Below are 9,954 nucleotides of genomic sequence, written 5' to 3' on the forward strand. Positions count from 1 at the left end.
TGTATTTCTCTTTTTGTAGGTAAATTCGGTAAGGACAGGACTGGGGAGCAAGTGCCCTGTTCCGGTGGCTTGCCCCATGCCCACAGGATTAGCTCCTGGAGCTCCACCATCCCTGCCAGTGCCTGTGCCAGGGCCCGCCCTTGCTGGCGCGGTGACACCGTATGTGATGCCTCTCTGTCAATACGGAGGAGTTTTCCCCAGCCCCGTGTACGGGGTGCCGTGGCCGGGGCCGATGGCGCAGCCCGGGCTGGTCGGGGGTCCCGGCATCGTGCGGTTCTCGCCCCTCAGCAGGAGCTGCCTGCGGATGTACCCGGTGCCGCTGCAGCGCCCGCCCGCCCGCGCGCCCGGCCCGCGGCTGCGCATGACCTAACGGGGGGCCTGGTCGTGGGGACCCTGCCACGGGCATCCTGCCAGGGGGGCTCTGGCTGTGGGGACCCTGCCACAGGTAACCCTGCAATGAGTGACCTCGCCGTGGGGACCCTGTCATGGGTAACCCTGTCGAGGGGCTGACCTTGCCACGGGTGACCTTGCCGTGGGTGACCCTGCCATGGGTGACCCTGCCACGGGTGACCCTGTCGGTGGGTGACCTTGCCACGAGTGATCCTGCCATGGGTCCTGGTGATTTTGACGCCGTCACGTGGAGTGTTTGCTCTGTGGATGATCCGTGTGGGACGGGGCGGGGCCCGCGAGCGCACAGCCATACCCCGCGTCAGCAATCACTGTGAGGCGGCGTCACAACAGATCGTTTGTGCTTATGGCAATATCTGCTTCTGTTCCATTGCTGAAGACACTTTATTCCTTGTGTTCTGTTTCACACTTGCGATCCTTAATGTTGATGTACTTGAATTGATGACTTGCAAATTGTACTAACCCTGCAGGACTTCAGTGCCTTGAATCTCAGCTTTCCAGTCCCAGCTGGAAAGAGATGTACAATTATTTGAAAGGTGTATTTTATTTACTGCTTGCCAGTTGGAGTTCTTTTTATTTGCAAAGATATTGCAGGTTTACAGTTGACATTCCTCATCAGTTTAATTTTGCTGTAAATGCTTTCGTTTTTATTCACGGGTTGAATTTTCATTTCTGAAGCTTTTAAAAAAAAAAAAAGAATTGTGAGGTGAGGTTTGTTTGACACGTTTGTTTGACGCACTGATCATAAAACTGTTTGTGTTTGTTCAAGGAGTAGTGAAGTGCACATTGTAATGTAGGAGTATTTACAGAGTGATCCAAGGAAAGTGCATACAAGGACAGGGAATAGCTTCAGGCAGTGCAATCCGTTCTCCTCCCCAGCCTGCGGTAAAGTCGTTGTAGACGGTGGCTTAACTGCAGTAACAGGCAGCAAAAATGCTGCTTTCCTCTGGATCAGCAGCACATTGGATTTAATTTCCTTTCCCTATCTGGGCTTTTATAATTCAGTTAAATTACAAGTTCATGCATGTTCCATAAGTGAAGAAAACTAGTGGAACTCTTGATCATAGGAGAACGTATCTCCAGGGGACTGTCAGACCCGTGTAAGTACAGCACTCGCACGTGCTCTGGCTCCGGTTCGGCCACCAAGGCTCAGGGTGGTGTCTGGCCACTGACAGTGTTCGTGCTGAAACAGAACAGAATATGAAGCTGTTCTTTCTCATATCTGACACTTCAGGTTTGGAGTCTCACCACCTTTCATATGGAATTTTTTTTTTTTTTTAATTTATTTATTTACTTTTATTTTTACCAAAGTTTGCGCTCCAGGTGGCACGGACACCTCTCTCCTGTTTGAAAGTTGCTTTTTGCCCGTTTTACTGTGCGTAGAGTCTCCACCTGCACCTCAGTCTAAAGGCACAAGGTAACCACTAGACCTGGTTTGCCGATGGTAAGTCTCCTTCCCTCTGAAAGCGCTGCGGGAGCGTTACAGGCACAGGACCCGGAGCGGTGGCCACGCCCAAAGGCGCCGTCACTCCCTGGTGATGACGCTTTGTACCGTCTGCTGAAGGGCAGAGATGTCCTGTGCTGCCAAGCTGTGAATTGTATAGTTCTATTGTACTTCGAGCATTATTATACCTGTCTAAATTATTTTGTTTGTACCCTTTGAATATATTATTCCATCAATTCAGTTAGAATTGAATTTTATAGACAATTATGCAGAGTCTTCTGCCTGGGCAAAATACTTACTGTAGTAAGAGATTTCTGTTCTCTGTACCATGTATCTTTAATTTGTTTGAGTTTTTTAGATTCATGTATGTATGCTTCATGAGCAAACATGGAAAATATGTTCTCACACCGGGTTCCCTTCGGCTCGCACTGAATCCTACAGATTATGTCGCTATTGCCTGTATAGTCCATCCCTTGTATACTGACAAAGTCAGTGGCACTAAAAGCCCCGAGAAATTGTATAGATTAAAAAGAAAAATAAACATTTTGTGCTTGAAAATGGTGTGAAAAACCCGATGTTTTTCTAAACTGTAGAACTGTGTCGATTCGCAGCTATTCGGGGTAACACCGCGTTTGTTTTCCAGACTCATTCTTGTCCCTTGGTTGTGTAGCAGGAGCAGATGTGATGCCTCTGCCAGTTCTTGGGTTCTCCCCATAGCCAACACCTCCAGCAGCTGTAGAAAGGAAGCGGTGCCCCAGGAGGTGCGTGGGGCCACCTCACAGGGCACAGTGCCCCGAGTCCTTGCCTGTGGAGGTGTTCCTGGTGTTGGGGCTGCTGCAGGGCAGAGTGGACTGAGTTCCTATGAGCAGATGGTGCCCTCAGCGCTGCTGGTGGTGCACGTGAGGGTGCTGAGTTTGGTAGACGGGAAAGAAGCCCATGGACTGTGTCCCCCCTGTGCTGCAAAGCACTAGGGAAGCCCCTCTAAAGGGTCTTGGCATTGTTTTAAGTGTGAGGAAGCTTGGCCCCGTTGCCAGCACCCTCTTGGCAGTCACCATCATCGGGTTAGGCTGCAGGAGGAATGAGGGAAGGGCGTGCAGGTGACACCCCTGCTTCTGTCTCTCTGTGCACCCATCCCACGTGGCTTTGCTGTGTGTGCTCTGTGTGTTGGGGGCTCTGTGCCCCGCGCTGGTGCCCGTCCCCACCGTGGCTGCGTTGCATGTGCTGCGCTCCCGAGGGGCGGCCGGGGCGGCAGGGCAGGATTGCAGCTTCCACATCCCCGGGGGGAGCTCCTGCCTGTTGCACCTTTATCCAGCACTGGGGCTAAGCAGCAGCTCAGAAGGTGATGGCATTGTGGTACTTGTGTTTAATTTCCTGAGGGCCCTCTTGGCTGCAGCTCTTCTGGCTGTTGCTTCAGGCCGTGGTTCTTTCACCCTCAGTTGTGACAGCTGTGTCATGGGGTGCTTTGACCCTCAGCAGCAATTAAACAAATGACATGAGATTAAATAAATGGGGCGACTCCTTGAGCAAAAGGTGAGCCAAGGAGCGAGAGGGACCTGAGGGATCTGTGCTGCACCATCAGAGAGGGATCTGTACCCACAAAAGATCCCTTGTAGATCGCAGAGCTGAACTCATTTTATTCCTGACTCTGAATATTGCTTCAATGGGCAGCAAATGGGTCAAACCCACTGGTGTAGAATTCCTGACCTCCCTAGTTCCTGACCTGCTGCCATATCCTGTAGCTGTGCCATCACCCAACATTCCCAGCCCTGTGCTGACACATGGGAAGTCAGCACAGAGGCTTTAAATACCAAGTTTCAATGAGGGAGCTCACAGATCCCCCAGTTTTCAATCTTTCAGTTACAGAAAGTTAATACAAATCTCAAAGGAATGTTTTAACCCCCCAAGTCACGCACCCAGTAGTGGAGGAAAGTTTTTGAAACTTTGGTAGGAAAGTTTCAAAGTTTTCACAATTTGGGAAGTTGGGAAAGTAGTTGAAGTTTTCCTGTGTGCCATTCATTTAGCTTTCTGATTGCCTCGTGTCATGATGGAGTATCTCAATGCATAATCACATTCTGCTTTCCCACCCCATCCTTGGCTTGCTTGGAGTGGGACTGGGTATCCTGAGAAGGAGCTGCTCATCTGCCACAGGGATGCAAAGCTGGGCACTAGAGATGGCAGGGAGAAACACTGGAGAGCTTTAAGGCTCTTTTGCAAATCCAGATTCAACCTCTCTGGCACAGCTTTCACCCGAAAGAATGATGTAACGTTGGCCCTCGCAGTTTGTTCGTGTATTTAACTCTGGTCTCCATTTCACAACTTTAAAGAGGAAATATTTTTTTAATTCCTTTAGAAAAGAAAAAAAATCCTTTAAAAAGCTGCTTTAAGGAGGAAATGTTGCCCAGAGAAGCTGTGGCTGCCCCATTCCTGGAAGTGTCCAACGCCAGGTTGGACGGGGCTTGGAGCAACCTGGGCTAGTGGAAGGTGTCCCTGCCCATGGCAGGGAATTGGAACAAGATGGTCTTTAAGGTCCCTTCCAACCCAAACCATTCTGGGACTCTGTGATTACTTAACCATCACTTCACACCTGTCTCCAAAGTGCTCCATTCTTGCTCTCTGCTGTATAACTTCTTTACTTTTCTCTGAAATACTTGACATTGGCTGAGATCAAAGGCAAGGCGAGGGTGAGACGTGGCCATTACTGTGCTCAGACAGAGATACTCATGTTGGGGAACAGGGCCTTGGTGCTCAGGGGCAGTAATTCCTGAAATGAGCTTCTTCATCCAGTGGCAGGTTTTGCTGTTTGGTGTTTGTGGAAGGAAATCACTAATACTTTGAATCATTAGTTTAACTTGGCTTTGCCAATGGTATGTCTTCAAGCATTTTTCATGATCCCAGTGCATTACTGTCAGGTCTGGGAACATTCAGAATATTTCCAGACAAGCCTCGTGGACACTTCGTAGGTCCTTGTTGGATTTGTTCAGTTTGCACATGTTTGGGCAGGAAAAACATCGGTCCTCAAACATTCCTTGGAAGTTGGCTTTGTAGGGTTGTAACCATAAGTCTCCCTTCTGAAACTGTGTGACCTCAACATTGCTTTCCCTGTCATCCCCACCCCCACAATGAAGCAAAGAGTTCAAGACTTTTTGGGTGAGATTGATGTTACTCATCAGGTATTGGCTATTAATGCAAAAACCTGCCTTGTTTTCTGCCTTGCTGCCAGCAAGTTCTCCCCAGGTTTTCCATGGATGCTATTGAAGGGGTTGTATCAGAGGCAGAAGTCACACATGAAATAGTTCCTGACTGTGTCTAGTGTCCCAGTAAGGTTTCCTTGCCTTCTCCTGCTCCTCATGTGCCCTCCTCTGTCCCTGATTTCTGGTGATGTCTGTGGGGAAGTGTGGGCACAGTCTCTGTGTACAGGCAGGGAACTCACACATTCTTGTCATGGATAGATAAGTGTTTGACATAGGATTGAATATATAACACAGCAAAACCATAATCTTGTGTTATTTCTGGCTACAGTTATTTATTATGGATTGAGTACTTGAGGACAGTTATTTATTATGGATTGAGTCCATCTCAGGGATCTGTAGGGTCGGGCTATCCTAGTCGGCGCTTGTGCAGATTGAGTGGAGTGAGTCTGATGTGCTGATCCCTGTTATTATTTTACTCCTGACAGTCATTTTCCTGTCTGTGTACCCAGAAAGGAGCTGTTGATCAGATGGGAGCTGTGTGGTGACTCACATGTGCAGTTGGTGCCCTTGGCAGGGGCAGTGTCTGGCTGTGGAGCTGCCCCTGCAGAGGCAGCAGGACAGGGAGGCTCCAGCCCTGACCGTGCTGCTGCTTTTATTAATACAGCCAAGCTCCAGAAGGGCAGCATAACGAGATGGATTTTAGGAGCTGTCAGGTTACAAATTCTGCTTTATGAAGGAATTTGTTGCTCAGAGGGGTTTGGATGTGCTGCAGTGCTGACGTTGACTGTGTCAGCACAAAGATCACTTACACTTGATTCATTTGGAAGACAGGCTTGGAGCAGGAGGTGGCTGCTGCTGTGAGTGATGTGGTGCTCTTTGCTCCCTTCCCAGGGATAGTTGTGGTGTGCTGTCAAGGCTGGTACTGCATGCTCTTGGATCTACATTTGATTATAGAGCGTCTCCCTTGAAATAAGTTTCTCATGAAGAGTTTAGGGGCTGCGTGGTTCAAGCCTTCAATCTGACCTGCAAAGCCTCAGGAAGCTTTAGGGCTCGCTTGGTCACTGTGGAGGAGCTGTTCATACACAACAACCTACTATTCGATAAAGTATCTGTTACAACAGTGAAATTCTTGTGACAAGGCCTTGGTTTTTCCAAGTCTGGTTGAGTAAGGGGCACTTGGATGAATTTCTTTGGATGTAGTGCAACAGAATGGATGCATGGTGAATACTGATCACGTTGTTGTAGTTGTGAGGCAGAGGGAAAAGTTGGAATTATTTTTTCTCCTCAGAAAGGATCAGATCCTCACACTTTGTCTTTCATTATTGAGGTGCCACTGAGTGCTAGCTATGGCAGTGTGGCTCTCGAGGAGCTTCGGGTGACAGGGCGAGCATGGTGAGAACCTCTCCAACCACTCTTCCGGGGTCTTCTTTGTGCCTGTTGCAGTTTTTGTGGGGTATTCAGGACTCTGACACCATGTAAAAAATTAGGTTTAAGAAGAAATAACCATCTGCCAATCATTCTCAAATGGGGCTTCTTCAGGTCTGAAGAAATTGCCCCCAAAAGTATTTACTCTTCTGTTGTTTTTTTCAATTACTTTGCAAGTAGAGTAAAAACTTCCTCAGCACTCAGGGTTTGTTTATCAGACTAGACAGACTGCATCTAGGGTCTTCGTCACCACATTAGGCAGCAGCTACAGGATGTGCCATCACCACCGAGCAAACGTGGGGTACAGTCACGTTCCCCGGTCTCTCCGGCGCTGTTGCCTCCTCAGCCTGTGAAAGCTCAGACTTGACTTTGTAGTAAGAAGTGAGGAGTTTGTCTGTGGGCTGAGCACCCGTGAGGGTTTGTTTGAGGAGCCAGGTGACTGGGGACCTGGCTCTGCTCAGGGTGTTGTGGCTGACCCGTGGCTGCCATACCTTTTTTCCTGGTTACATGGAGATAGTTCATCTTACTCTGTTTTCCTGGATGAAACTCTTGCCGAATGTTGGTTATCCATAGCGAGCAGGTGTCGGGGTGGATCCAGGTGGATCTTCAGAACCGGCATTAGTCAGAGGCTCAGGAAGGAATTACGATCAAGACATGATTTTCCTTCCCTTAAAAGCCATTCTTCCCATGAACAGGCGGAGCAAGGAATACGGGAAAGTTGGGGCTGCGTTTAACAAAAGTGGAGCCCAAACCACAGAGACCCAGCAGGAGCTGTGCCAGACCCAGATGGCATCTGCACCACGTGCTGTCCCCACCCATCCCCCGCCTTCCCTGCTGCTCCAAGGACTCCCTGCTGCTCCAAGGACACCCTGCATGTGTTCTGAGGGCATCCCAAAGCCATCTGCTCTGTCAGGCCTGTCCGTGGCTGTGATCCCACAGTGTGCATGTGTGTCTGTGGAGCAAGGGGCTGGGGTGCATGTCCCTGGGAGCATGTCCCCAGCACAGCGTGGTGGTGGGCATGTGCTGCAGGGTGGGGGACGTGGTGGCACCTCGTGCTGCTGCTTCTTCAGCCACGTGCTGTGCCCTCGGCGCCCTCGCTGCCTTTTATCCCAGTCCTGTCCTTGCAAATCCTTGGCATTGCTGTGCCCTTCCACGTCTGTCCCACCATCTTACCCTGTGGTCTGCCTCCTGTGGAAGGCTGATGGATCCCATCCCTGCCTGGGTGGGACATGGCATCCCTGCAGCCCGGGTGGAAGGAGGTCTCTTCCAACCCAAGCCATTCTATGATCTGTGATCCGAGGCTTGGCTCCGTTTCCGTTGGACAAGGGAGCCAAGCCTGCGGGTGTGGGGAGCTGGTGCCACGGCGTCCCTTGCAATCCCACCATCCCTTTGGCACCTCCACACAGCATCACATCCCTCTCCCCTCTTCCCTCAGCGACAGGGTCCCACAAACTGAGCCCAGTGCTGGGCGTCTCTGCTGGCTCTTTCCATCTCTACCTCCTGGGAGCCTGGCTCTGCTCAGGGTGTTGTGGCTGACCCGCTGCTGCCATGTGTTTTTTCCTGGTTACCTGGAGATACTTAATTTTTTTTCCTGATTCCCACAGGTCCCTCTGGTCTGAGGGACCCTGTGAGGTGCTGAGGTTCTGCCACCAAAATAAATGTGTTTACACATCTGAGCTCTCAGCATGACGGATCTTGGTCTCTGTTTCCTTGCGGTACCTGTAGCGTGCTCTGGCAGCAGCAGCTCCACACACTTGGGGCCCATGAGCTTGCGTGGCCCTTTTTGGGTTTGGTTTGGGTTTTCCTAGATGTGAAATCCATATATGGATTTTTTTCTTTTAGATTCTGAAAATGAGACCGTCGGCGACTGACACGTGGCCCCCGCAGCTACAGTGCCAAGCGCGAGGCCCCGCCGCGGCTAAGGAGGAGGAAGAGGAAGATGGGAAGTGATTTATCATGTGTGAGGAATTCTGTGCTGTTCTGGTCCATTCGACACAATTTTGTAACTTCTTTCTAATCATTTTTTTATTTATAGTTGGAAATACAAAAAATGTTATGCAAAAAAAAAAAAAATAAAGGAGAATTATTTTGGGGGAAAAGGATTTTGTTCCAAATTGTTCCCTTCTGTTGTGAGCCAGGTTTCCATGAGCAGCAGATGGAGAAGAGGGAGGAGGAGGAAGAGGAGGAGGCACTCCTTCAAATGCTTTTTGTTTCACACAATTAATTGTCATTTAAGCAATTTTCCAAGCAATAAGCCAGGCACACATACAAGGAAGACAATTCCAGTTCCATTTAAATGTCTCACCATTCTTTTGTAGAGATGAGACTCTATTTTAAATCCACTTAAATCAAGTAAAAAACCCTCCGGATCCTGCACTGGAGAGTCAGTCTGTGCTCGTCACTTCCCTTTTTACCTCTTTCTTTTTCTCATAGACCAGCCACTTTTTCTTGCCGGACTTAAATACAGTTTCGAGTCACTGCTGATTTTAACAGACCAGTGGGTAATTGGAGCCATTTTTAAGACTCTAAAGTGCCTTCAATGAGCTAAAATGAGCAGTAGGGGCTTCTTTCTCTGGGTTCACTAGTGGTGGGTTTCACTGACTTTGGGTCGAGGGGATGGACAGTAGTTTGAAGCAATAATCTCACAGGTGATCATTTATCAAAGGACTACTCACCTCTTTTTAAGAAAGCTGGGTTAGCATGGTCCTAAGGAGTGGGAAAGTGCTGCTCCTGCGGTCACATCTGGGCCACAAACTCTGTGCACCCACAGGCCTCCCTTGCTGCCTCCGCAGCCCCAGCCCAGGCTGTTCTCACCCTCTCACTCTTGGTTTGGATCCCAGAGCCATAGGAACTTCCACCTGCCCATCAGCCCCTCGGTACCCCCCTTCCTCACAGCTGGAGCCTGGCGTTCTGTTTCGTTGTTATCTGCCATGTCTGTCTCTTCCAAATCTTGGTTCTAAGTAATAAATCTTATTTTGATGCCGTTGTTCCCTATTTCCTTTCCACCTCAGCCCCTTCTGCCCACCAGTGGGAGGGAGGAGAGCACAAGTGGAGGTGCGTGTATTGCTGAAGCTCCAGGATCATTCAAATACTTGGTTAATTCAGAGTTTTGAAGCCCCAGGGCCAAAATATATGTATTTATGTTAATTTTTTGCTTCTCTGGGATGCCTCCTGCCCTGTCCTTGTCTGAGGAAATGGAATGGATCACCTGCACAGGAGCAGGGACTGGGTAAGTGGTAAAGGCTAAATTGTTGCAGGCCTTGGGCTTCTCTGCTGGAAGGGAAGTCCAGCCAAGTGCTGTACCTTTCTTTTTGGTTTTTTGGTTGTTTTCCTCTTACACACCTCCTTGCCATCTGGTCCCACATCCAACATGCTGGGTACAGGACAGGGTTGTCACTTTTCTGGGGATGAGCCACTATTCCAGTGATCACGGAAACAAAGCACTTTGCCCTCACCTGAGACTTTTATTCCCAAGTTCAAAAGATG

General features: G+C 49.4%; 1 protein-coding gene across 9 annotated transcripts in view; it reads left to right on the top strand.

The window, feature by feature from the left end:
* Nucleotides 1-9,447, top strand: part of WNK2 (WNK lysine deficient protein kinase 2) — a 120,513-nt gene extending 111,066 nt beyond the window's left edge. For 6 of the 9 annotated variants that reach the window (XM_032698752.1, XM_032698755.1, XM_032698756.1 and 3 more), the window contains one exon: nt 20-2,410. In XM_032698752.1, the coding sequence (XP_032554643.1) occupies nt 20-370 (351 nt within the window). In that variant the 3' untranslated portion in view covers nt 371-2,410. Of the gene's footprint in view, nt 1-19; nt 2,411-8,310 lie in introns of those variants that run through there. The other 3 variants (XM_032698757.1, XM_032698760.1, XM_032698758.1) reach the window with 1 other exon arrangement.
* The last annotated feature ends 507 nt before the right edge of the window (nt 9,448-9,954 follow it).

This window comes from Chiroxiphia lanceolata, chromosome 11 (genome assembly GCF_009829145.1).
Source record: "Chiroxiphia lanceolata isolate bChiLan1 chromosome 11, bChiLan1.pri, whole genome shotgun sequence".
Classification (NCBI taxonomy): Eukaryota; Metazoa; Chordata; class Aves; order Passeriformes; family Pipridae; genus Chiroxiphia; species Chiroxiphia lanceolata.